The following is a 24069-nucleotide window of genomic DNA, read 5'->3' on the forward strand; positions in this document are numbered from 1 at the left end:
CTCGATAATGTTCCGCGTACTTTAGCGCCAGCTGGGATTTACCAGCACCACCTAGTCCGTGAATGGTAACCCCATACGGAACACTTGCTTTCTCATGTCGTATCTGCAGCTTTTCCTCAAGTTGTTTCCATAACTCGTCTCGCTGGGTAAACGTTGATACGGTCTCGAGCGGGACGGCGTAGTGGTGCTTTACCGACCGAGCTGAAGATGCCGTGATGTTGCGAAGCTTCGATAGGATCATCTTATAGCTTTCGTTTCTCGAACCAAACTTGTTAAGCCCAGAGTGGTCCACGGACAGGCCGATGTTTTCAACATGTGGTCCATCATACGTTGCAGATGACTCACGAACACACTAGATCTCCTGTTAGAATGCTTTCTTCAGCTTAGTAACCTACTTACGAATTGTTGCCATTGGATGAACCATAGTCGAAGAAGTTGCGTCGATCGTTGCTCAAAAAAGTTGAACACCCATAAATCATGTCGAACGATACCGACAAATGTCCTGTGCAAGTCTAGCAATAAAGTCGAATCGTACTCTATTTCGGCTAGGATTGAAGGGTTGGAACCGCGCGGCTGGAGAGCTTGCGCCGCCAGCCGTCCCCATACACTGAAGCTAGACCCACGATGCGGCGTACCTAAGAAGAGGATCGCTTTGATATGTTCGGTAACGTGGCTTGGGCCCCGACGTGCATAGCTTTGAACAAGGGCCTACCATGGTCAGATTTCGCGACTAGAGAAGAGCATTTGCCCACTTACCTGCTTGATCACTAGACCCCCATAACTGTATCCCACGAAAATCAGGTCCCGGCTTCGCTCCTGGAGGCCGGGCCGTCAGCAGCAATCCAAAGTCGTATACATTGTCATTACTCACCTGCTCGGACTCCCGGATCTGCTTGACGTGCTCAAGGAGAACATGGGCAAGATGCGAGAGCCGCGTGTGTATTGCATCCCTCTTCCAGTATGAATCATAGTTATAGAAGAACATGCGGATATCTCGGGTCGCTGTATGCAAATCGGTGGGAAGGAAGTCGCTAACCCAGGTCACATACCGCTCACTATCCGGCAGGGCTTCTTCGGGTGCATCAGACCTCGCTCGCCACGTCGTGTCGGGGTTAGATCCAAGGCCATGGACGAAAACGATACTAGGCGTGTCAGAAATGTTCCAATTAACTAGCGAGGAATCACGCCTACTCTATCCCTCCGGCACGGACAGGTGAACTATGCGGCCCTGCCGGGACGAGCCCAAATCTCGATTTTGGGGCTTGACGGGGGTCGACCCGGGTCGGAATCTTCTTCGTGAGCTGGTCATAAAGGAACGCGATCACAAGAAGAGAGACGAAAAGGTACGTGATCATGTCATAGAATAATGCCATTGAGAGGAAGAGGATGGAGAAAATCGCAGTTGTTTCTTTAGATCCGTCAGCCCCACTTCACTAGAGGGGTCGGTCCGGTCAATTGTTGTAAAGGACCAGGTGGGAACAGAGGAGCAGATACGCATAAAATGTACAGAAACAGTTTGTCGATAATCGTGCGATGCAGTTGCAGTACATTAAAGCAAAGTGTAGTACTGTCACTCATTGTTCTCGATGTCGAGGCTGTACCGGCTGCAGCTGACCTGTTGTAGCCTAAGGCAGCCACATACCCGGCTCCGTCCGAGGTGTTGCCGCTTCGTGCCTTGTCGAACACCAATGGGCTCGAAATACAAGGCACCTGCTGTTCACACCCTTACGTTCGCCAACTTCGCTGTCGTGCCTGACACACGATGGCTATTTCTACAGGCTCTCAGGCTCCGTTCCCGCAGTCATGTGCTCCGAACAAAGAACTTTTGAAGCCTTCTGATATCAGCATACCAACCCCTACACATCTACATGAGAACGATGCACATTATATAGCACATATACCTGGAGATCCCGCAGTTAATCTTCTACTCAACGAGGTCCGCGACTATTTGTCCAATCAACTGGAAACTCCACTCCTGGACGAACTTTACGATCATCTTTGGCTAGTTGCCAGGAAATCCGGCCAAAACATTGACGCGCTCCATAGGCAAAGAGTCAAGGGCCGAAGCATTGTCCCTGCGGAAGACCCTAGACTTCATCTCGTCTGGGGCGGCGGCAAAATCTACATAAAGCCCATTCCAGTTTTCCTCCTCAACCATGATTTTTGGACTATGTATCTACATCCTAGGATGGGGGAAACTTCTGCGCCGTATTCCCAAGGACATTCCCAAGGACATTCCCAAGCTTCTACTTCAGCCTTCGACCGCTCGGTTGCACTAGGGTTTTTGCGGTCATATGCGCTGCTCGTACCGCATCGCCTCGACTTCATGTTGGCGAAGGAGTCTTATCTGATCCCTGAGGATGTCGACTGGCTCCTGTGGTCAAGTTTCATCCGCCACTTTCGCGACCTCGGAGACGAGAGTGTTGCAAAGCGATACCACTACGGACAGCTACGTCTCTCGCGACTGGACTGGGCCGTCCGAATATTTCGTCCCCAGCACACCAGCACGATCTGGTTCTACGAAATTCCTCAGTGGTCTCACACCGATTTCGTGGCGAGAGCGACCCTGCCTTTGCTGTTCGTGTTTGCCAGTGTTTCCCTCGCTCTTTCGTCGATGCAAGTTGCTCTCTCTGTGCCAGGAGATGAGCTATGGCCTCAAGGACTCAGCGAATCTGGAAAACGAGATATGCAACGGGCGTTTTGGATGTTCTCCGTTGTCGTGGTACTATTGTGGGTAGTGGTTTGCACCCTCCTCGTTGGCATCCCACTTATCGGCTTGATTTGGCAAGTTTTATGGGGGTATAGAAATCGGGAAAGGAAATGAAACACAGACGCATCTTAATGCTTTACGGATTTTGAGGTGACTAACGCCTTCCTGTCTCATCATGTTTGCGCCTGAGTAGGCTCGATTTATGGGACAGTGAGAGGTCTGGAAGTCGATGGCTCTGAGTGGCCATGTAGCTAGCTATTCGGCGACGGATTAGGAGGATTAGCGTTAAGCTATAGTAAAGGTTGAAAATCCCCTTCGTTAGTAATTACTAGAATAGTGATACGTGACCCCATGGGGGGTTGCCCTATAGCTAGAGATAAGATAGATAAGAGCTATAAAAGAGCTCTGCCAGGCCAGAATAGCTGACCTGGCCATCCTTTTCCAATACAACAATTCACACCCCATATGCACACGCATCAAATAGCCTACGTATTTGTAGGTATTGCTTGTTCGTTTGGTCTTCGGCTAAGAGCATCTACTCTTCTGTTTTCGCTACCTTTGTAATAGATAATCTTAAAGTTATATTCTGTTAAGGACTCTACCCATTTATTGTATCGTGTATCTAGATTCTCAGTTATTGTAAATACTCTGATGGGCTGGGGAAACTACAAGCTAAACGGGCTATCAAATGGCTCAGCCACTGGTGACAATAGGCCTCAGCTTTCTGTGGCTTAACTTATGCCCTAGATGAAAGTGATCTATGTCAGGTTCTGGGACTAACATGCCGTCCATAAGTTCTTGCCTTGTGGACCGCCCACCCGCTTTGAAAAACCAACAATTGACGTCAAATTCGGCGACGAGTTCCAAAACTTCAAAGGTGGCCCCGATGTGATGGATATCTCACCCAAGGGCCACTTCTCCATGCGACCAACAACTAGGCACGTGGAAGTCAAGCAAAGCGCCAACACATCCGTTACTGTCGGGACAGGTTCAGCAAATATTTCCGGCGGATTGGGATGGGAGCGCTTCATGGCCGAGAACCAAGAAGCTCACACAACACTGGAGGGCAGCATCCGCTTCGAGGGCCGCAAGGGAGGAGGAAGAATGCCATGAGGTGGGTGTTGTCAGAAAACCCGCAAAAGAAGGCGGGGATCCCAACTTTTCTTCGTGCCCTGGTCCTGCTGAAACGAAATGACATGGATGAATTCACGGCGGTCGTCACTATTGACGTTGATGTCAGTATATGTCTATCTCTATCCAAGAAGATCCGGAGCTTGTTCTCCAAGGATGAGGAGGATGACCCAGAGAACTTTGACCCGGAGCCTGCCAGGCAGCCTCGCAACTCGGCTTGGGTGGATGATGAGGTGATCACGGTCAGTGAGCTCCAGAGTGTCAAACTGGAGCAGTTGGACGTTATTCTGAGCACTAATATGCGCAATGACGTTCAGGTGAAGGCTTGAAGGGTAGTTTTCACAGAAGTTGGGAAGAGGAGTCAATATATATAAATATTCGCGAAAACAGGCTTAAATGTGACGCAAAAACTGGCAGCCATAAACATGAGATGAAGTGTAACGCCCTGTTGTCCATTTCAATTGGTTACGAAATGAGAAACCTGGTATAGCAGGTATGGAAGAAATCCCATTCCGAGTTTCACCATAAATTAGTAGAAAATATCCCCAGTATACAGATAAGCCATCAGCCATCAACCACTTGGGCTACCCCGGTTTCCACCGGATCAGGTTCTGATTGTTCAGATTCCACCACAGCTCGAGTCGATGGACCTGGCGGCATCTCACCCACCGTCTCATGCTCATTAAGAATAACAAACGTGTGACCAGGATGAGTAATGTCCTGAGTTCAGGCACATTTGAAGCAGAAGTCGAAGTTTTCACACTGCTGACACTTGGACACTGAGCCATATACACTCTGGCAACTGGTCAGCCCCATAAAACGCCCAAACTTGAAAATGGACAACTTACGGTTATACACCCATCACAGGCCCAAGCCGTGCGAGTGCCCCCACGAGTAGGCTTGCCATCCTTAAACAGCGGGAGCTTCCTGGCTGACTCGATATCGCTCTCTGCGCTCGACTCAGAGGTACGAATTGAGTCAGTGGACAGGTAGTACGAATTCAGTGAATCAAAACTGCTAGCAGAAGCAGCAGTGCGGCGTCTGCTGGTGCGTCGTCTCCTCGCGGCCGCCACTCGCGAGTTCACGTTCTTCTGGCGATGGAACCGGGCGACATCGTCCGCCGTCCAGTTATTATGCGCTCTTGATACGTTAGAGGCTCCGTTATCCATAAGAAACATGACAACGGTATCGTGTTCTTGTTTCCCGGCCCACATAAGAGGCGTCCACCCGTGGTTATCCGGCTGTGAAAACATCTCCTTTATGCGATCTTCCAAGTTGACAAGCTCTACTATATGTCGCAAAGCTTTAATGTTGCCCCAGGTGGCCGCATGATGTACGACTGTCCTTCCTTGCTTATCATGACGCGTCAAACCATCCGGGTCCTTCTCTAGGAGCGTGGCAAAGCTTTCCTGGGTCCCTTCATTTGTCGCTGTGATGTGGATTGCACAGCGGCCTTGGTCGTCTTGGTCGGCAACCGAAACACCTAGCTTGACTAGATGATTTACGATATCGAGGCCATCATATTCATGGCGCCTTGCAACAGCGGCGTTTAAAGGGGATCCCCATAGCCCTCCACGATCCCGGATGTCGGCACCCTCCTTAACAAGGAAGTCGATGATCGCTGTGGTCTCATTTGTCACGCCGAGGGCAACCACGTAGAGAATGCCCGAGTTATTGAACCCTCGCACCTTAGCATCTGCTCCTTTTCCCAGTAGAGTTTTGACAAGATCTAGGTTGCCATATCGTGCCGCACAGAATAGGGGAGTGCCAGACATTCTGACAGAAGTATGTAAATCAGCTCCATTTTCTATGAGAAAGTGCGCAATCTCGAGATAGGCGCAGAAAATGGAGTATTGAAGCGGTGTCCTATCATCACAGGGCTGATTCACATCGGCGCCAGCTTCAAGCAATATGCGAACGAGTTCAATGGACCTTGAACACACAGCACCAAACAAGACCGTATCGCCATCCGGGTCCAAACTGGATATTTATGCTTTGGCTTGCAGCAGACGGCGGACGAGGGGCAAATGGTTCGTTTGAATGGCCATGTGGAAGGCTCTGTTGATGAGGTCGCGGTCTAGTGTCGCGTCTCCGCCGGGCTGCGACTCGGTTGCATCCAGTATCATCCCGGCAATACCCGAAAAGCCTGAACTGATGGCAACTTCAAGTGCCGTCTTGTTTAACCAGTCCGTTTGTCTCACGTTGGCCCCGCGACCGATCAGATACTTCACCGTCTCCTGGTTCCCATTCTCCGTAGCGATGAAGAATGGAGTCTTGAATCGAGGGGTCTTGATTTCAATACTGACAACGGCATTGAGTAGCATCTCGATCATTGTTGGATGACCCTCCTCAGCTGCGAGGTGAAGAGGTTGGAAGTTGCTTCTGTCGGGCGCATGGAGATCTGCATGGTGGTCCAAAAGGAAACGGGTCATTTCGTCGAACCCCTGTGCGGCTGCCCAGTGCAGGGGAGTCAACCCATTATGTTCCGTAATGTCAAGCTTGGCATTGCGTTCGGCCAAATACTTTAATATCTCCACCTGGCCAAGTTTCGCACTGAGGAGGAGAGGCGTAATCGACCCTCGTGTTCTGGCTTCTAACTCGGGATTTTCCACTGTGGCTAGTAACTTGACCATCTCTAGGTTCCCATTACGAACGGCAATATGTAGAACCGAGGCGAGGCCCTTGTTGCGCTTCGAGGGAGAAGCCCCATTATCCAGGAGCTGCTTCACTATTTCCGGATGTGAGCGTAACGCAGCGACCATCAAGGGGGTGTTTCCGGAGAAGTCCTTCTCGTCAATTTTGATGTCCTTGCGTGCCAGTAAAATCGTGACAATTTCTTTATGCCTCATGAGAGCAGCATCGTGTAGGGGTGTCTGTTTATACTTGTCCTTAGCGTTGACGTCAATGCCGTCGACAGCCAGCAGCTGCTCGACGATGCCGGAATAGCCCAGGACAACAGCAAGGTGTAGCGGACTCCGTAAGTCCTTGTCCCGGCTGTTTATCGCCCAGTGATCGTCCGATAGGACCGAAATTAAAGAAGGATTGCCATGAACGATGGCAAGGTGCAAAACGTCCCACGGAATCGGCTCCGTTTCTTTTTCTTCACTGGGAGACGGCGGCGATTCTTTCGTTGCAGTTCGGTCGAAATGTAAGAAGGTCCTCGCCATCTCCTCGCTGCCTATGATGATGGCTGCCCGTAGCGCAGGTTTCATGTAAAGTGGCGAGCAGCTCTGGCCCTCGAATGAGTCCAGGATCATCCGCACAATGTCCCATTTCCGAGCAAATGTGGCCTGCTCTATTAGCTCGGACATAGTTTTGCAATCATGTTCCACACGGAAATGTGGCATAAGCTCCGAGATGACCGGCCCATGATTACCAGCAAGCGCCCCTAATAGTGCTTGAGAGATATCTCCGCCTTGATATTCGCGAAGCGACAAAAGAAACCGGATGACATGCAAATTTCCTGCCTCAGCTGCTAGTTTCAGACACATAATTGCGTCTTCAGGATCCTTCTCATACTCAGAGTCATTTATCATCAGCTCTAGGACGTCCTTCAAACCAAGATGTGCACTTAGTTGTGACACACTGGACGTCGAGTCCATCCCCTCGAGCACAGAATTATGTGACCATTTATCAACGGCCATCCAGGCTGTCAGCCATGGTCTATCGTGCAGCCGCGCGTATACCCTCTGCGTGGCAGCTTGGGAAAGGTTCTCGGCCCGATGATGATGCGTGTGCCAATGTCGTGCGGCATAAGCACAGAGGGCATCCTTCCATGAGTACCATGGCTGGTTTGCTGGTTGATTCCAAATCTCGACCACTCTCTCCATGCGTTCGATGGCAAGATACTCAAGAAATGACTGCGCAATAGTGAGATGGTTGACACCAGTGGGCATTCCCGAACGGTCAACCATTTCGATATGGCTTCTCACGGCTTTCCTAAGTTGATGATTGATGAGCACTTCATCGTTCTGTATGTGCAAAATCCCGTCCACGGTCCGCTTGATATCGGCGGTAATGTCGCGCGAGTAGAAGTCGTCCGACGGTTCGCCTTCCGTCGCGCCATCTGTCAACTCCATGGCAGTAGACAGTTCCACTAATCTAAGCGGCTGAAAGGTGTGTAAAACCCAGGCAAGCATCTCCAAGACCCAATGGCGATTTTCTGCGGAGAGCCTTTCCAGCATGTAATCCAGAGTGGTCTCCACTGGCTGATGCTGTAATGATTTTATCGTGTGTCTAACGGATCTTGGCGTTGTCTGCATCATGGCCATCTCCAAGTACTTGAGACACAGTCTGCTGAGCCACGAGCGAATCCCCACAATGTCAGCTAATCCCGATACGATCTCTTCCTTGAACTCCTTCAGCCCTGGTCGAACGTTGACAAGATCAGCCACCAACTCTGCCACGTTTGTTCTCATGTGTTCTTTCATGGATTCTCCCTTGGTCAACGAGATGGTAAGTGGGATCGAAAGCTGGTTGTCCTCAAAGGTACTGGTGATAATGACCTTTAAATTGTTGGAAGATACCTCGAGAAGAGACAACAAATCCGCCATGAAAGCAGAATAATCAGATTGGCAATCCTGTAAGGCGTTGATGATACATAGGTACTGTTTTCCGTTGCAGGAAGACAAAATGGTCCTCAATAGTCGCCAGTGGCGATACACGGCCGGCTCTCGACTTTCAACTGGGGTATACAGGGGAACGATGTCTGACTCGAAGTCGGCAAGAAACCGAAACAAGCCAGGGTCGGCCAATAGGAGTCGGAGGAGAGTCGAGCAAAAGAGAAAATGAAGGTTGTTGCAGCGATCGTCTGTACCGTTGAAAGAAGTGTATGAAATAATCGTGTCGTTCATCCCATGTCTCTCACGCACCTTGTATGCAAGGAATTTGGATACGCTGGTCTTTCCTGAACCCTCCATGCCATTGAGATGCAAAATGCTTGGCTTGTCATCTTTCGACCAAGACTCGTAGATGGGATGGTGCAGGATCCAGTCAAAAGAATGGCTTTCGTCCTCAATTGCCGGGTTGAAAGTTCGCTTAATGGACTGTGGCACCAACTCGTGGAGGAGTATAATATATCCCGCATAGTAACGGTCGAAGGCGCGAGGTTTAAGAATATCTTGATGGCCCTCGCCAAGATTTTAAGGTCTTCGTCCTCTGCCGAGAAGTGGCATAGTTCAAGGTGAGGTCGTTGTCGCGCCAACCCCTTCTCGGTGGGGAGGCCAAACATGGCGATCTCTTTCTTGAATGCCTAAATGGTCATGTAAGCAAAGAAGACTAGGAGTTTTGGCTACACCATCATTGTAGAGTGATGGACATCCCCAGATACGAAACGTAACCGGGATATACCGGGTCTGGATTATCCTCTGCATTGGGCTGTGCATCCTCATGCCGGTAAATGTTCAGGATGGCATATTGAGATGCGTAATGACGAAAGTATTTTGTCACATCGTCCATCAAAGTGCCGTTGGTGATCTCAGTAAGCGGCCCTCTCTGGAGGGTCTTGCGTAATTTTAAGTCGAATCTCCATAGGACGTAATCAAAATCATCGTAGTCATCAGGGCCGGCACGATGTGGTGTTCCAATAAAGACCTCGCTTGCACGTCAGCAAGGTGGCTCAAGATGATGGGTAAAACTCACCAGGAGTTGGACGCAGATTTCTATGGGACGAAACTTGGCCGAGCGCCTCGCTCGCATCAAAGCCTGGGCTTTTAGCATCACTCTACGCTATAAAAAGCAGAAAGGGGCACCTACCTCTTTGGCGATGATACCGCCCAGATCATGGGCGATGATGGCGATGGGAACAACTTTATCACGCTTTGAACGATTAGGATTTATATCTGCACAGGAGCATATGAATACGTGCCCTTAAATATTTCAAGATCCGCTCGAGAAGTGAGTTTGCACAATTCTCCAGATGGTGTTCCGACACGTCCCTTCGAAAGACAATGTCGGGATTGTACTTGAAGAAGATTACATTTCTGTATTGCGGGAGACGGCCACGCAGTAGATCGCTGAGGTGTCGACCATTCTCAGGCTGCCAGGTGGGAAAATCTTCACCGGCAAGACCATGGATAAAGACAATGCTACACTTGTCAGTCGTGGTTGTCAATGTTGTCAAGGGTCGCACTACGTGGGCGGGCATACTCAAGCTCCTCACACAGGTCGGGTACATCGATCCCTGTTGAGGAAGAGCTGCTTCCAACAGACCGACTCGATACGTCGGATGAGGCTGACGAAAAGCGAGACATGATGCGAAAATTCTCTGTGGGTTGAGACCACGTGTGTGGGCTTCTTTTCAATGCTGAATTGACGAGATGCAAGCTCTCCAAATACCTGCAGCCGGCGATGAGCAACCGCCGCCGCATGTCAGACCGCCCCTGTTGTGAACCCATGAACCCCAGCTGAAGGGAGCGTGGGCAGTAGTATCTTCAGCTTTGGTCTGCCCCCACGTGTTTGGGGAACCGCTGTGATATTCCGTCGATCGATTTCAATTGCATCGTTTGAATGGTCCATCCCATTCAAATAATACATTTTCTTTTATTTTCTTTTCTCATTTGTTGTTGTTTCTCTTCTGGGCTCTGCTGCGTTCGACTTAAAGTGGTTAGTTTGACAACGTAAACGATACCGCAGGTCCATAACTACTAGAACGATCCCAAATTTAACAGATTTCATAAAGGTTCTTAAGTCGCAGCTTAACACGATGAAAACATGCGTTGGTAGATTCGCATCGTGTTTCCAAGCTATTATTCGTCGTCAAATCCGAGTTGAGCTAATAGTTGACGGACGTGGAATGTACTCAATGCCAGATAGTGACGTATCTTCATATGATGGTTAAATGTGTTGTACTGTACTGTTTTTACTTGAGCTGTTCTTCCAAAGAGCTACGTGTCCAAGTGACTGCTAATCTTAGCCACTCTACACTAATGACCATTTAACCATGGTCCTTGTATCTAACACACACCTTCGGGTGACTGCGTTAGCTGTTAAATATGGAGTTCCAAGAATACAACTAATCCGACCCGTCTTATAGACTCCCCAAAACTCTCAGCTAGTAACACCTTGGTCAAGCCGTCAGTAAGAATATCCTTAGTAAATATATAGACGACAGTAATCAACTTAGTATCTATGGCCTTTCTAAGCTAGTGATTATGGATATCCGTATGTCGTAAATTATTCTGCAGAGTAGCTACGTCGGTAATGACGAGCCGAATCATTTACTAATTATCGCTCTAAATATTCAGGACGTAGAGTCTAACGTAATTCCATGGCAGCACCAGCCTTCGAATCCCAAAGGCTGTCTTCTCCGTTTTACCGCTACGATAGCTAGTTAACTGATGATAGATGGATCTTGAGCACCAGAACCTTGGCAACCGCTAACTGTTAGAACTTCAGGATCCAAACCTCTGGTGTATCAACAACTAACTCATGTGCGCAGCTAAGACGCACCCTTTTTTGTACTTAAGGCCCTTATTGTTACCACAGGCACTAGGTGGTATTGGAATGGGCGCGGCGGCATGGACCGTCCCACTATCCACAGCCACGCCCGAAGTATGTGCAATCTTCATACATCCACCTCTTTTTTTCTCTAGGTGATATCGTCGAGTTGTGGAGTGGCCAGCTCGTCGGCCTCGGTACGGTACGTCGTGAGCAGGAGCGATCGGTATGGGAGCGTTTACCATTTAGCACGGCCGGCGAGCCCTGACACAGGCATGAGGTGCCTGTACTTGGCTTCGTAGTGGCTCCATAACGCAACCGTTTTGGAGCCGACTCGAATAGGACTGTGCGGGGCAAGGTGGCAAACCCATGTCTTAGCGACTGTACGAGTTAATAAGTCCAATGCTTCTGCGCGTTGAACCAAAATCCAGATATCAATCAGCTAGCTTGCTATTTGAGAAATATTCAACGGCCAGACGATACATCGAGTCGCAGGGCTGTGGCAGCCGAGCCAACAAGGGCAATGATAGGCTACAGAGGCACCGTGCTGACGCGTGGCGGCCTTGTCAGCTTGGTTCATTTCGCCGACCGGGGCAAGACCAACTTCGTACTCTGAAGGCGACTAGGGCTTGTTAATTACTCATATTCTGCAGCATCTTGCTCTCTTGGCCAATTGTGTTGCGGTAGGTTGACGAAGGCTTCTACTTTGATGAGAACCCCGCTAACACCGTAGCTGGCAGAACAGCGGCGTCCCGAGACTCGCATATTGCACATTCCGCATTCGAGCCTCTTCTTCCGACTGGGCTATGGATTTTCCTCACCTGCCGACGCCCGTGGCCATCGATCAGTCCATTGCTGTCACGATCCTCGTCCTCCTTGGCGCTACGATCATATGGCTCAAGAACAAGTTCGATAAAAGAGTGGTATCTGCTTTAGGACGGCAGATCCCGGCTGATCAAAGTCACCAAGTAAGCTAGAATCTAGTCCGCACGCCGTGAGCAAATTATCAACATGGCATAATACTGATATAGGCTAGACTTCTCGTAATCGACCGTCGCTGGAGGTCCTCTATGCCAGTCCGAGTATTACAACCACCCGAGAGGTCGAGGTGGAGTAGGTGTTTCCCAAATTGTTAATACGCGGTCGATCCGATTACTAAGTCCGCGTAGTGTTGTCGCTGTCCATGGTCTCGGGGCTAATGTGGATTGGTCGTGGATCTCCAAACATGGAGCTAAACCTGTTCACTGGTTAAAGGATCCGGACATGCTTCCTATTGTGGTGCCTAATGCTCGAATTATAGTCTACAACTACGATTCACGATGGCACTCCGACGCTCCACAAAATCGCCTCCAGCTCTGCGGTGAGGGATTGGTGGCAGAACTGCATCGCTTTCGCGGTCAAGATAACACGCGTCGCCGTCCAATTATCTTCGTAGGGCATAGCCTTTGCGGCTTGGTCATCTTATACGTAAGTCGACCGTAGACCCCTGCGTCCCTTTCCAGTTTCAAATGGTGCTGACCTCGAAATATAATAGGCGTTGCTATACGCTGACTGTACCGAAGATTTCAAGTACCTATCGACACAGACGGTCGGTTTCGCTGCCCTCGGTACCCCTTTCAGGGGCACACAGATGCAGAGTCTGGCCAAAAAGGTTGCATGGATCTTGGACCCAACCGGTTCTCACCTAGAACAAGACGGAAAGCATCTAGAAGACAAGGTCCACGATTTTGGCGTGCTTCGGGGGAAGCTAGCCATACCTACATGTTGCTTAATTGAGTTATATGTTTCCAACTATGGAAAGAAGGTTAAACTACCAGGACTGGCTGGAAGAATGGTACGTGGCCCTAATGTACAAGTATAAGAACCTCCCTGACTTAGCCGCATCTAGGTGGTAGAAGAGGAATCTGCTCACATACCCGGCTGGGCTCGGGTATTCCTTAAAACGGATCACTTCAATCTCAACAAGTTCGAAGGCCCAAATGACCGTTCCTTCTTAAGCGTCTCAGAAGAGATACAGAAGATGTGTAGAGAAGCGAAGAGTGTGCTTGAACGAAGATAAATGAGTAAGTCTCGAGTCATTTAGAAGCGAAGCGGAGCTAATACAGCTAAGTTATCCAGGAATCCCACTATATTGGCTTATTTGGACGGAACGGGGCCTTCACCGGGCGCGAATCTACCTTGGAGCAGCTTCTTGAGAGAATAATCCCCGGTACGAACAAGGACGACTGCCAGAGGACTGCTATCGAGGGCCTTGGAGGCGTTGGCAAAACCCAGATAGCCCTCGAGGCGGCGTATCGTATTCGCGATGCCTACGACAACTGCTCTATCTTCTGGGTACCGACCGTAGATATTAACAGCTTTGAGAACGCCTATCGCCAAATCGGTAAAGCACTCGATGTCAAAGGGCTCGACGACGACAAGGTAGACGTCAAGCTCCTTGTGAAGGCCGCCCTCGAAGACGAGAGCGCTGGCAACTGGCTTTTAATCATCAATAATGCTGATGATCTTAAGTCAGTAAAAGAACTCTCTAGCTCTCTTCCGTTCAACTGGAAGGGCTCGATCCTTTTTACGACACGAAACCACCAAGCTACGGTAGAGCTTGATATAGTTTGGAGAAATATCGTGATCGTAGAGAAGATGAATAAGACCGAAGCTCTTGAGATGCTACGGAATGGCTTAAATGAGAACCAGACGCAAGATATTAAAAGCACCGAAACCCTACTAAAACTTCTGGCGTATCTACCCCTGGCTATTAAGCAGGCCTGTGCATTTATAGCTAAAACGGGGATATCGACTGGAAAATACCTTGAATATTGCCTATCGAGCAACGAGATTTTAATTAATTTGCTCGGCGAGGAGTTTCAGGATCGCGGACGCTACGAGGTGACAAAGAATCCGGTAGCGACAACTTGCTAATTTTGTTCGATCACATTACGCGGGATCAACCACTTGCAGCAAAGTACCTAAAATTTATATGCTTCCTCGCAGAGAAAGACATTCCGGAATTTCTACTTCCCCTAAGAGAGGATAATCCTAAAGTAGTCGAAGCTATCGGCACTTTAAAAGGGTATGCATTTATTACCCAACGGGGCGACTCCGAGCCGTTCGATATCCATCGGCTCGTTCGACTAGCTACGCGTAACTGGCTACAGGTGAAAGGCGAGTGGCAAGAATGGACTACGTATGTTATAAAATACTTATCAAGGGTATGCCCCTTCCCTAAGTACGATAATAGGGAGATCTGGATAAGGTATCTACCGCATGGGCAGTCGGTACTAGAGTTTCGAAAGGACTGTTCTAATAAGATATCTGAAGGAATTCTTCTATATAATATTGGGGAGAGTAATTATATACTGATGACGGGCAGTGAAACTACCCGCAGGTTTAAGGTGTAAGATGATGGCAACGAATAACAAGATCCTCAACAAGACCTTACTATCCGGGAGGTGGAAAGAAATAACAAGATCAAGAGCTCATTGCCCTGATGGGAAAGACAAGTACCTCAACAGGTACTAACAACTGTAGCCTCAGCAGGCTGGGGAAGAAAAGGAACCTCAACAGGTCCTTGAACAATCACATCAACGGGTGAAAGGTGGGAACAATGGCCTCAGCAGGCACAATCAGATCTATAGGGGCAACAAAAGTACTTCAACAGGTACGTCAGACATTGAATGCCTGTCCAAGTAAAGAGAAATTGGTTCAGATTACTGTGGAAAAGGCCGCTTGAATTCCTATCTTTTTCTCAAGAGAGTGACTATGTACATAAGGTCTTAAATACCCTTCAAGAACGCGCTTACATAACTCGTCTGAAACCGGAAAAAACGAAAACGAGCACCCCAAAACCCTAACCCCACGTCAATACTTGGGAAATATAAGGAGGCCGAGCAGATATATCGGCAAACCCTCGAGCTAAGGGAGAAGGTGCTAGGCCGCGAGCATCCCTCTACACTTACTAGCACGAATAACCTGGCACTCGTCCTGGACAGCCAGGGGAAGTACGAGGAGGCCGAGCAGATATATCGGCAGACCTAGGAGGAGGCTGTGACGGTCAACCCTCGCAGACTCACTACAACCAGGTGACTTACAGCTGGAACACCTGCCGTGGCAGTGTCAGATGGGAAGCCAATCATAACCCTTGTAGGAGCCCCGCCAAGCGTGGATGACTTAATCGCGCTCCCTCAAACCTAAGTTGTCATCTTCTTTCCTTCGCTCCTTAGAGTAGAATCTTCGTCGATAGCACCTAATCGAGGTCTATACCAATGCGATGCAACCCAGGTCGTGACAGAGGCTATTCGAAGTAGTTGCTTAACTAAAAGGCAGAAAGGCATTACCAGTTGAAGCGCAACATACGGCTCGGGGGACGGTCGTGTCAGCATTAATCCCATTCTGTGCCAAAACTAGAACCAAATTATTCTAAAAAGTTTACGTAGCTTGCTCCGGGCTCTTCAAAATTAATCGTTGGTCTTAGAGGCCTGAGTCTCAACTCGTTTACTAGGGCAAAAAAGTGCTACAGTCAATGACGACGAATAACTAATGCACCAATCCGGAATGAGCGGCCACCTAACCCACAAAGGAAATCAACGGGGAAAAATCCGTTGAGGATCATTCGCATTTTTGTGGTACAAATCATTTTTACTGGTGCGACGATTGTCAGACTATACTACTAACGTGGCGGTGGTGGCTGGAGCATCATCAACTTTGACAGTGGCAGACTTCAATGTCTAAATATGTTTCTGCGCTGAAGTGGTCCAATAAGTAGAGTGTATAGGAACTGCATAATATCCTAGATGCTTTCAAGTAATGTAACATTCATCATCACAACAGCGATGAGTAAAACCCTAGATAGTTACTGTCTTGTTTGAGGCGGTCTTTGTCATGTCTGCTTTCAGTAGCGTTACGGCGTTACGCTTGTGGATCTGTGTTTGTTACATTATCCTGTTTTCAGCAATGATGCGTTGAATCGACATGAATTCCCTGGTGTTTCAATGAGAGGCACTTTTTTACTTTACACAAACTCACCAGAATCTTCAGTTTGTATACCCGTGAGTTTGGAGCTTGGATGCCACCAGTGGATTTGAGACTTAAACGACCGAGTTGTGACCAGAGTGGCAAAGTTTCCAACAGGGCAGCTCGGTCGGAATTTCCTTGGGCCGAGAAAAACCCGCTCACGAACCAAGTTGACAGCTCCAGGACGGACCTTAGGTCGCGATTGCCGAAAGGTGTTCACCAACAACACGGGCCTTCAGAGACATCTGACTGGCTAAGCAGGCAATAGCAATAACCCTTCGTAACTCGCCGACTACCGCTGTGGCAGGTCCCATTACAGGCTCAAAAAATCGCCAAAGTTGCAAAGAAGAGGATACCGGCATTTTAAAGGACTGTACTGTGCTAGAAGGCGCAGAGTTGTCACGATACTTTTCCCTGCCCCTCACCAGAAAGTAGTGAGACGGAGACGGAGACAGAAATTGAGACTGGCCAGCCTGGCACACGACCAACTTCAAACTGCAGGCGGAGATGAGCATCATGGCAGTCGCCGCGCCACGCCGCCGAAGAGCTCAGGAATGAAAGAAGCAATCGCCTCGTTCGGTCGCGAGACTCTGGCCTGGGAATGGATGAAGAACCGGCTCATCACCGCCGCCCACGACGCCCTGTGCACTGCCGTCGACGGAGTCTCCCAACTCATGAAAGTCGCCCCCGAGGGAAGCTGGGCCGGCCTCAAAGCACCCGACTATTTGGATCTGCTCGACCAATGCGAGCCGGGCATTCCCATCACTGCAGCCGAATACCGAGAGAATCTGCAGTCCATCGGCCCCGCTGACTCGGTTGGCGGCGATTATGTCTTGTGCACCGCACGGGACGCCCGAAGCTTGATCGATGACCTGGGCCCACCCAGGGTCCCTATCCTTGTTCCTCCAGAATGGAACATATCCCACGGCTGGTTCGAGGGCGGCACCCGCAACGAACCCAGCGACAGCGATCTTTTTGAGAAGTTCTTCTCGTGGGTCAAAGTCCTCGATCAGCCCATGGACGTTACAAACCCTTTTGCCCAGGCAACCGATGAATTTCAACTCCCGGAGAAGATGCCTCCAAACGACATCGAGGCATTGTTCAAGCGCCAGGTCTTTGACAAGGCCATGGGTCCCATCAACTTGCTGGAGATTCGCTCCCGCGACGACAATCCAGTTTCTCCATGTCTGGCTGAGTTGAGCGACTTCAAGCTCATGCGAGACCTTAGGTCATTACCCGACGTCACGGGAGCCGATAAGGTCAAGGCCAAAGCGGCCGATTTATCTTGGTCGTTCCAAATATGTGGTCAGAAGGGCGTCTTTTCGGAACCTCACATCGATCACCACGGGGTGACCACTACTATTACTGTACAGGCAGGGGAAAAGCTCTGGCCTATATACTCACGCAACAGTGCGCAGGCACTGGAAAGCTGGATAGAACAACACGACGAGTACATTCTTAGTCAAAATAAGACTGGCAATGGGAACGGGAATAGGAACAGGAACGGAAAGGACAATGGATATACCAATGGAAATACATCCGATGAAGATATGCAAAGTCAGAAAGGGGATGGGCCGGAGAACGGGAACCTGGACGTGCAAGAGGAAGGGCGGTGGACTGCACTGTATTTGAGGAGAGGCGGCCTACTGATTCAACCGCCGGGGACGCTGCATGCGCCCTACTCACCGACGAACGTCCTCTGCTCGGGGACTATGCACATTGATACTCGAGGCTTAGTGAAAAGCGCTGAGCTATCAGTTCTCGAGACAAAACACCCAAATATTACAAACGAAGAACCCGCAATGGAGTACGCGAACTGCATGATTCAAGCAGCTCGCATGTGGAGGAGGATGGTCGTTGGACTCAGGTGGTTGCCTGACGAGGACAGGAAGAGGTTTCTACAATTGCTTCAGGTAACCCATCCATCTCTTTGTCCTATCCCCATGTCCCGGCTGACCAGCTTGCAGGAGTATATGGACGGTCTCGAGCCACCAGCATGCTGCGTGAAACCAAAGCGAGGCGCGCACGACAGGAGTTGCAAGGTTCCAAAGCTACGTAAGATACTTTTAGAAGAGAAGGCGACAGATAACCGGACAGCTAGGTGATCCAGGCACGGGCGGCTGATGAGCTTAAAACATTTGTGTACATATATGTGTTGCGTGATGGGTTATTTGGGGAGTATACTTAATAGCATCGCGTGGGGTTGAGGATCTGTATAAGGCCTTTCTGTTTCTTTCACATGTTTGCTTCGATAGAAGGGTTGGCTTCGCCGGAGCAAGCTTTGACAAATAGTGTTTGAAGTGCAAATACAAAGTGCAGTAATTCAGTCTCCAGGTTGGGACTATAGTGAGCGTGTCTAATTCGACGGTGTGATACCCCGTTCTAGGATCCCTGACCCTGTTATAATAGCAAAAGGTGGAGGTGGTTTGAGCTTTTATGGGCGACGCCGTGGTTTAGTAGTTTAGTCTCAAGACTGACCATCTACAACTAAATACTCCCTGCGTACGTTGGATATAGAACGATCAATGTCCTCAACCCAGTTCCTGAAGTCCGCGCTAAACGGAAAACACAATCATATAACGTCACCCACAGGTCATTGCCCCACACGGGTCTTTGCCCAACTTTTCAAGAAATCTTGACTTTCCATCTTTACTTATACAATTCTTCCCTTCCACAACATGGCACGCAAATCTAGTGAAGCTAATCTTCAATTAGCCATCCAAACTAAACGACGCGATCCTCAACTAAGTTGGAACAAGCTTGGTAAAATCTTCAAAGTCGACCATAAGACATTGAAGCGCCGTTACGAAGGCGTACAACCATTACACATTACTAACATGTCCAAACGGAAAATGACCGAAACCGAAGAGAATACGATTACCCGACGCGTAATTGAGCTAGATTCGCGAACTTTCCCTCCCCGGCTTCGATACGTTGAAGAAATGGCGAATATCCTCCGACGCGACCGCGAAGCGTCACCCGTTGGCAAGAACCGGGCCTCGAGCTTCGTACGGCGACAACCAGACCTCCGGACGCGTTTAAATCGTCGAATAGATTACTAGCGGGCATTCTGCGAAGATCCTGTCGCGTATCGCGGTTATTTTAAGCGTGTTGCGGACACAATAGCGAAGCACGGCATCCAGCCGGAGGATATCTACAACTTTGACGAGACGGGCTTTTTAATGGGCATGATCTCAACCGGCATGGTCGTTACGAGTACCGAAAGACGTGGAAGGCCTAGGAAAGCCCAGTAAGGCAATAGGGAATGGGTTACTGTCATTCAGGCGGCCAATTACCAAGGCTGGGCGGTGCCGCCGTACATCATCTTCGCGGCCAAAGTTCACCTCGCTTCGTGGTATCGCGACACCCACATTACCGGGCAATTGGGTCGTTGATCTATCCCACAACGGATGGACAACGAATGATATTGGTCTCAGCTGGGCAGCTCACTTCGATTTGCACACACGCGATTGTACGAAGGGTGCCAAACGCCTCCTGATCCTTGACGGTCACGAAAGCCATCACTCGATGGATTTCGAACAATACTGCAAGGACCATGGCATCATTACCCTTCCTATGCCTGCCCATTCGTCCCATAAGCTCCAGCCTCTCGACTTGGTGCCTTTTAGTGTTTTGAAACGGGCGTACGGTGTGTTTGTTGAGGGTTTGATGCGACGGCATCATACCCACGTTGCGAAGGAGGATTTCCTTGCCGGTTTTTTGGAGGCGTTTGGCGCTGCTTTTACTGAACAAAACATCAGATCTGGTTTCGAAGCAGCTGGAATTGTCCCTTTTGACCCCGACAGGATTATATCTGCCCTGGATATCGCAGAAGTCGCGCGTACACCCTCTGCCGACCCAGAACTCCTACCCCCTATTTGGACTTCTAAGACACCTACTACCACCCTTGAAGCCGAATCGCAGTCAACGTTGATTAAGAGTAGCGTTCAGAGGCACCAAGACAGCTCTCAGACGCATAGTATTCATTCAATTGACTCGATTGCAAAGGCTACGCATGCAATGATGCAAGAGAATGTTATCTTGCGTCGCGAGAACGAAGAGCTTCGTGAGACTAACCATGTGCTAAGCAAACGTCGCAGAACCAAAAACAAGCAAATCCAGTATGGTGGGCCACTTAATATAGAAGATGCACAAGTTCTACGGGCTATTAGGGGTGATACGGGTTTGGAAAGTGAGGAAGAGGGTGAAAGTAGTCGTCCTACAAGGAGGAGGGCAACGGGTGCTAGGCGCTGTGGCATTTGCGGAGGAACTGGACATAATGCGCGAACTTGTCAGGCAGATGTAGAAACAGATAATGAAAAGAATTCTGATTAATTTCTTGGATGAATACGGGTTGTTGTTGATCTATCTAAGATTAAAGGTTGGGAGGTCGTGAAAAGTTGGGCAAAGACCCGTGTGGGGCATTGACCTGTGGGTGACGTTACGACGTCTCTGAAATTCAGCAACGTTAAAAGACCGTGTCGCAGGTGTGAGTGTGTTAGGCTAGCAAGGACCCCCATGAATTCATATCAGCCGGTCTAACCTATAACCCAACCCTATTGCTGGTCACGTGGCTGATTATTCGCAAAGGCGGCTCGCTATGTGGCACCTGATTCTATATATAGGTGATTGACTGATCCCGGGGATGCCCTACACCAGGGCGGGTATAGCGGGTGGCCCACTAAACGAGAAAAAGTGCCGTTGCTGAACACCAGTTGCCTAAATAACCATTCAATGATATTTTCGGTGGCATCTGTTCATGACTTTTGATAGTAGTTGCCTGAATAGTACACTGAGTTTTAACTTATTTACGTAAATGTGCACACAGCTGCCTCATCTGGTCTTGTTCCTTACTAATGAAGAGAATAGATCGGCGAGCTGAACAATAGACATGCATGCGATGTGTCATGTAGGGCGGATATTCCGTATTCCCATCACGGGTTGACTTTTTTAGCTAGAACCGGCAGCGATGAAGCAGGAAATGAGGCCAATTGGGGTTCAGCCTGCCCATGGTTGTCGAGTAGTGCAGACTCAGGACCGGAATTACAGAAACGTCGCTCTACGTAGTGTAGTGATTCGAGATGTGCCATTTTTTATTGGCCTACGTAAACGCCAATCACTGCAAATCATAGATTGCAGCTTCGAGTTTGAGGAAGTAATCATTGGCTGCTTATTCTTGGAGGTCCAGAAGATGGCGTCACCACACCTCTCGTCCAACTGGACCGCTATCTACATTAAGGAAATGGTGGCATTAACTGCTATGGATGGGTGCATTCAGCACACAGACAGACGGGGATAAGTAAGTAGCTAAAGGACAACCTGTAGCTCCATCAAAAAGGTTACAGACCCCTGGGCATTGCCCACCCCTTTTATACCTGATATTGGCTAAAGTTGGCATATTTTATTGCGACAGCCCGCTGTAGTTGTACATAGAACTCGATATTATGTAGCTACAAGATACGCCAGGGCGTTTAGTAGTACATACAAGGAGTATTTCGAGAAACCCGCTGGGAAAATGAAATGGAGCTATTCTAGCCAGGATCTCCAATGACGATCGCTTAAGTTGTTATAGCCACGATGTGACCTTGACAAACCGAACCTGTATATGTCAACAGGGCAAGGCTTTGCGAGATTGGAGGCCCAAATTAACATCTCCCCTCCCCCCGAGAGGAGGAAATTAAGTATAAGAAGGCTCACGCTTCCGAAATCAAGATATTCTCAGACCTGCTCATCATACGAGGCCCCCAGCAGAACATCAAACAGGTACACCGTCCTACCATTCTCACTACTTCCGTCAAATATTCATCTCTTCAAAATGCTGTTCGTCAAATCTTCCCTCGCCCCGGCCTACCTCGGCGCTGAGCTCGCCTTCGCCATGACCGCCAAGCCACTCCCTGAGCCTCGAGTCGCCCGCTACGATGAGCCTCCGTACAACAGGTAGATCTCACTACCCGACCACCCAGAGGCCCTTCTATCAAACATCACTAACACTCAACCTCCCAGTACCGACTCCTTGACTAAACGCACCGGCACCGAAGTCCACGCCTATCCCTATAGCCGCGACTGCACAGGTGAGCTGTACATCTGGAACGGCGGCACCGACATGTACAGCCTGTGGTGGGAGGAGGACCACTACTGTTCCTTTGACCTGTATGCCAACAGTCTTACGTGCGACGATGACGACCAGTTCTGGTCTATCAACCCGCCTAATGGCGATGCGTCCGTTGGACCGTGCTATCCTGCTGGAGAACACCCCATTAACCCTGGACCTTGGAAGAGCTTCAAGGCGGACTGTCAGTGAGACATTAGATGATGGGATGGAGTTACCTGACGCAAGTTAGTATGGGGTTCTAAATATGGTTTGGTCGGTAGTTGTGCGGGACGCTAAACGACAAGAAGAAATAAATGAAATAGGCATCGGAGTCGCCGTCAAGTTGGAATCCTTTATATATTTCATCTCGCATAACCCAGACAAATGTAACGCTGGTAAATCGGGAACTCTCATTGTACTAGACTATGCTCGCGTTGACCGGACTCATCATTTGTTCCCGCTTCACTTGACATCTGACGTTACGCCGCCCGGGATCCGGCCGCCCCGAAAACCCAATAGTAGACACCAATGAAACGTTTGCTTGGGTACCACACACGCGAAGGATTTCGAGTGAGTCATACTGAGATCTCGACAAAATGTTTTGCAAAATGATGTTTCAATGACCTAGCCGTCTGTGAACTCCTGAGATACCTCTATCGTTACAGCCGCAGTGTTATCCACATTTCCACAGCCGATATCCAAATTCAAAAATATCAACATGGGTCTTACAATGCGCCCGGCCACCAGCGCCGATACCCCCGCCATGTGCGCAGTCTTCTTCGATGCGTTCCAGAATCACGGCACTAACACGCGCATCTTCCCCGCCTCCTCGCCACATGCGCAATCCTTCATTTTCAACACCCTCAGTGCCGAGATCTCGAACCCGCGGGCGTATTTCCATGTCATCACCGATTCTTCCTCACCAACGCCAGAGAAGATCATCGCATTCGCCAAATGGAACGGTCCTGACCCCAAACCTGGATCTGATTCAAATTACCAGAAACCAGCACAGCTACCGTTTCCCGAGGACGGGGATACGGAACTCGCTAAGGAGTTCTTCGAGACGATAGCTCAGAAGCAGGAGGAGCATATGGGGATGCGGAGACATTGGTGTTTGGGGCTTATTGGGGTGAAGACGGAGGTGCAGGGGAGGGGAGCGGGAGGAATGTTGGTGAAGTGGGGGTTGGATAGGGCCGATGCAGATGGACTTGAGGCGTATCTGGTTGCCAGTCCGTCGGGGGCGCCGATCTATCGGAGGTACGGCTTTGAGGATATCGAGGTCTGGACGTTGAAAGGGCATACGGAGTGTTTCATGTTGAGGAAAGCGAAGGCTGGAAAACTGTGCCCGTGAAGGGGCGATTCAGTGTACATGGAATCACTTGTTGAAATCGTAAATGATGGATTGGATAATACACAGCTATACCAAAGCGTAGAAATTGCTGGTTTTATTGACTTAGTCGCCGCCGGACGTCTTGGGTGACTTGTCTAGGTGTCTTAAATCGGCATTGGCGGATATAATTATATAATCTCGTTCCCATCCTTCACTCTACATAATGAACCCTCCCCGAATATTACTCTTCGTTGCTTACTACGATTAATCTACTGCCTTCCCCGACCCAATATGCATAGAAAAAGAATTGCATGGAATTAAACAAGCACTACATCTGTGGCCACGAAGTAAGCCGCGGCTACA

At 49.4% G+C, this 24069-nt stretch overlaps 10 protein-coding genes across 10 annotated transcripts; 7 read left to right on the plus strand and 3 right to left on the minus strand.

The window, feature by feature from the left end:
* Nucleotides 1–1671: 1671 nt before the first annotated feature.
* On the plus strand, nucleotides 1672–3392 carry BCR38DRAFT_27661 (uncharacterized protein). Its single transcript, XM_040854462.1, has 3 exons — nucleotides 1672–2740; nucleotides 2904–3046; nucleotides 3195–3392. Exons 1-2 carry the CDS (start codon nucleotides 1763–1765, stop codon nucleotides 2922–2924), a joined length of 999 nt encoding a protein of 332 aa, XP_040721711.1. The 5' UTR covers nucleotides 1672–1762; the 3' UTR covers nucleotides 2925–3046; nucleotides 3195–3392.
* Nucleotides 3393–3726: 334 nt separating this feature from the next.
* On the plus strand, nucleotides 3727–4170 carry BCR38DRAFT_405122 (uncharacterized protein; the record flags this gene model as incomplete). The annotated part of the gene is made up of 1 exon (XM_040857929.1): nucleotides 3727–4170. The coding sequence occupies one exon, from the start codon at nucleotides 3727–3729 to the stop codon at nucleotides 4168–4170; it is 444 nt and encodes a 147-aa protein (XP_040721712.1).
* Nucleotides 4171–4567: 397 nt separating this feature from the next.
* BCR38DRAFT_480585 (ankyrin repeat-containing domain protein) lies at nucleotides 4568–5616 on the minus strand (the record flags this gene model as incomplete). Its single annotated transcript, XM_040863291.1, has 2 exons — nucleotides 4568–4636; nucleotides 4690–5616. The coding sequence occupies 2 exons, from the start codon at nucleotides 5614–5616 to the stop codon at nucleotides 4568–4570; spliced, it is 996 nt and encodes a 331-aa protein (XP_040721713.1).
* A 543-nt stretch (nucleotides 5617–6159) lies between these two features.
* BCR38DRAFT_323830 (ankyrin repeat-containing domain protein) lies at nucleotides 6160–6765 on the minus strand (the record flags this gene model as incomplete). The annotated part of the gene is made up of 2 exons (XM_040854792.1): nucleotides 6160–6372; nucleotides 6571–6765. Coding segments are annotated over 2 exons (408 nt in total), but the record flags the coding sequence as incomplete, so codon positions are not given.
* Nucleotides 6766–8850: 2085 nt separating this feature from the next.
* BCR38DRAFT_418973 (uncharacterized protein) lies at nucleotides 8851–10191 on the minus strand. Its single transcript, XM_040859267.1, has 5 exons — nucleotides 9989–10191; nucleotides 9708–9927; nucleotides 9596–9658; nucleotides 9482–9544; nucleotides 8851–9433 (listed from the first exon to the last, which is right to left on the minus strand). The coding sequence occupies exons 1-5, from the start codon at nucleotides 10090–10092 to the stop codon at nucleotides 9140–9142; spliced, it is 744 nt and encodes a 247-aa protein (XP_040721715.1). The 5' UTR covers nucleotides 10093–10191; the 3' UTR covers nucleotides 8851–9139.
* A 1508-nt stretch (nucleotides 10192–11699) lies between these two features.
* BCR38DRAFT_418974 (uncharacterized protein) lies at nucleotides 11700–13419 on the plus strand. The gene is made up of 7 exons (XM_040859268.1): nucleotides 11700–11961; nucleotides 12019–12246; nucleotides 12315–12391; nucleotides 12448–12745; nucleotides 12813–13112; nucleotides 13167–13341; nucleotides 13397–13419. The coding sequence occupies exons 2-6, from the start codon at nucleotides 12085–12087 to the stop codon at nucleotides 13335–13337; spliced, it is 1008 nt and encodes a 335-aa protein (XP_040721716.1). The 5' UTR covers nucleotides 11700–11961; nucleotides 12019–12084; the 3' UTR covers nucleotides 13338–13341; nucleotides 13397–13419.
* BCR38DRAFT_494103 (P-loop containing nucleoside triphosphate hydrolase protein) lies at nucleotides 12874–14604 on the plus strand. Its single transcript, XM_040864714.1, has 3 exons — nucleotides 12874–13112; nucleotides 13167–13341; nucleotides 13389–14604. Exons 2-3 carry the CDS (start codon nucleotides 13338–13340, stop codon nucleotides 14192–14194), a joined length of 810 nt encoding a protein of 269 aa, XP_040721717.1. The 5' UTR covers nucleotides 12874–13112; nucleotides 13167–13337; the 3' UTR covers nucleotides 14195–14604.
* Nucleotides 14605–16489: 1885 nt separating this feature from the next.
* On the plus strand, nucleotides 16490–18626 carry BCR38DRAFT_418977 (uncharacterized protein). Its single transcript, XM_040859269.1, has 2 exons — nucleotides 16490–18198; nucleotides 18253–18626. The coding sequence occupies exons 1-2, from the start codon at nucleotides 16840–16842 to the stop codon at nucleotides 18388–18390; spliced, it is 1497 nt and encodes a 498-aa protein (XP_040721718.1). The 5' UTR covers nucleotides 16490–16839; the 3' UTR covers nucleotides 18391–18626.
* Nucleotides 18627–21772: 3146 nt separating this feature from the next.
* On the plus strand, nucleotides 21773–22803 carry BCR38DRAFT_418998 (uncharacterized protein). Its single transcript, XM_040859270.1, has 2 exons — nucleotides 21773–22222; nucleotides 22289–22803. The coding sequence occupies exons 1-2, from the start codon at nucleotides 21891–21893 to the stop codon at nucleotides 22584–22586; spliced, it is 630 nt and encodes a 209-aa protein (XP_040721719.1). The 5' UTR covers nucleotides 21773–21890; the 3' UTR covers nucleotides 22587–22803.
* BCR38DRAFT_418999 (acyl-CoA N-acyltransferase) lies at nucleotides 22797–23912 on the plus strand. The gene has a single exon (XM_040859271.1). It carries the CDS (start codon nucleotides 23095–23097, stop codon nucleotides 23725–23727), a length of 633 nt encoding a protein of 210 aa, XP_040721720.1. The 5' UTR covers nucleotides 22797–23094; the 3' UTR covers nucleotides 23728–23912.
* The last annotated feature ends 157 nt before the right edge of the window (nucleotides 23913–24069 follow it).

Source organism: Pseudomassariella vexata (assembly GCF_002105095.1).
Source record: "Pseudomassariella vexata strain CBS 129021 chromosome Unknown BCR38scaffold_1, whole genome shotgun sequence".
In the NCBI taxonomy this organism is placed as follows: Eukaryota; Fungi; Ascomycota; class Sordariomycetes; order Amphisphaeriales; family Pseudomassariaceae; genus Pseudomassariella; species Pseudomassariella vexata.

Coding starts and splice junctions, on each gene's coding strand:
- BCR38DRAFT_27661 (XM_040854462.1), top strand. CDS start 1,763: ATGGCTATTTCTACAGGCTCTCAGGCTCCGTTCCCGCAGTCATGTGCT. Junction 2,741..2,903: donor TGGTACTATTGTGGGTAGTG/GTTTGCACCCTC, acceptor GCGCCTGAGTAG/GCTCGATTTATGGGACAGTG.
- BCR38DRAFT_418973 (XM_040859267.1), bottom strand. CDS start 10,092: ATGTCTCGCTTTTCGTCAGCCTCATCCGACGTATCGAGTCGGTCTGTT. Junction 9,545..9,595: donor GCGGTATCATCGCCAAAGAG/GTAGGTGCCCCT, acceptor CTAAAAGCCCAG/GCTTTGATGCGAGCGAGGCG. Junction 9,434..9,481: donor AAATCTGCGTCCAACTCCTG/GTGAGTTTTACC, acceptor CGTGCAAGCGAG/GTCTTTATTGGAACACCACA.
- BCR38DRAFT_418974 (XM_040859268.1), top strand. CDS start 12,085: ATGGATTTTCCTCACCTGCCGACGCCCGTGGCCATCGATCAGTCCATT. Junction 12,392..12,447: donor ACCCGAGAGGTCGAGGTGGA/GTAGGTGTTTCC, acceptor AAGTCCGCGTAG/TGTTGTCGCTGTCCATGGTC. Junction 13,113..13,166: donor CAGGACTGGCTGGAAGAATG/GTACGTGGCCCT, acceptor AGCCGCATCTAG/GTGGTAGAAGAGGAATCTGC.
- BCR38DRAFT_418977 (XM_040859269.1), top strand. CDS start 16,840: ATGAAAGAAGCAATCGCCTCGTTCGGTCGCGAGACTCTGGCCTGGGAA. Junction 18,199..18,252: donor GGTTTCTACAATTGCTTCAG/GTAACCCATCCA, acceptor ACCAGCTTGCAG/GAGTATATGGACGGTCTCGA.
- BCR38DRAFT_418998 (XM_040859270.1), top strand. CDS start 21,891: ATGTCAACAGGGCAAGGCTTTGCGAGATTGGAGGCCCAAATTAACATC. Junction 22,223..22,288: donor GATGAGCCTCCGTACAACAG/GTAGATCTCACT, acceptor TCAACCTCCCAG/TACCGACTCCTTGACTAAAC.
- BCR38DRAFT_418999 (XM_040859271.1), top strand. CDS start 23,095: ATGGGTCTTACAATGCGCCCGGCCACCAGCGCCGATACCCCCGCCATG.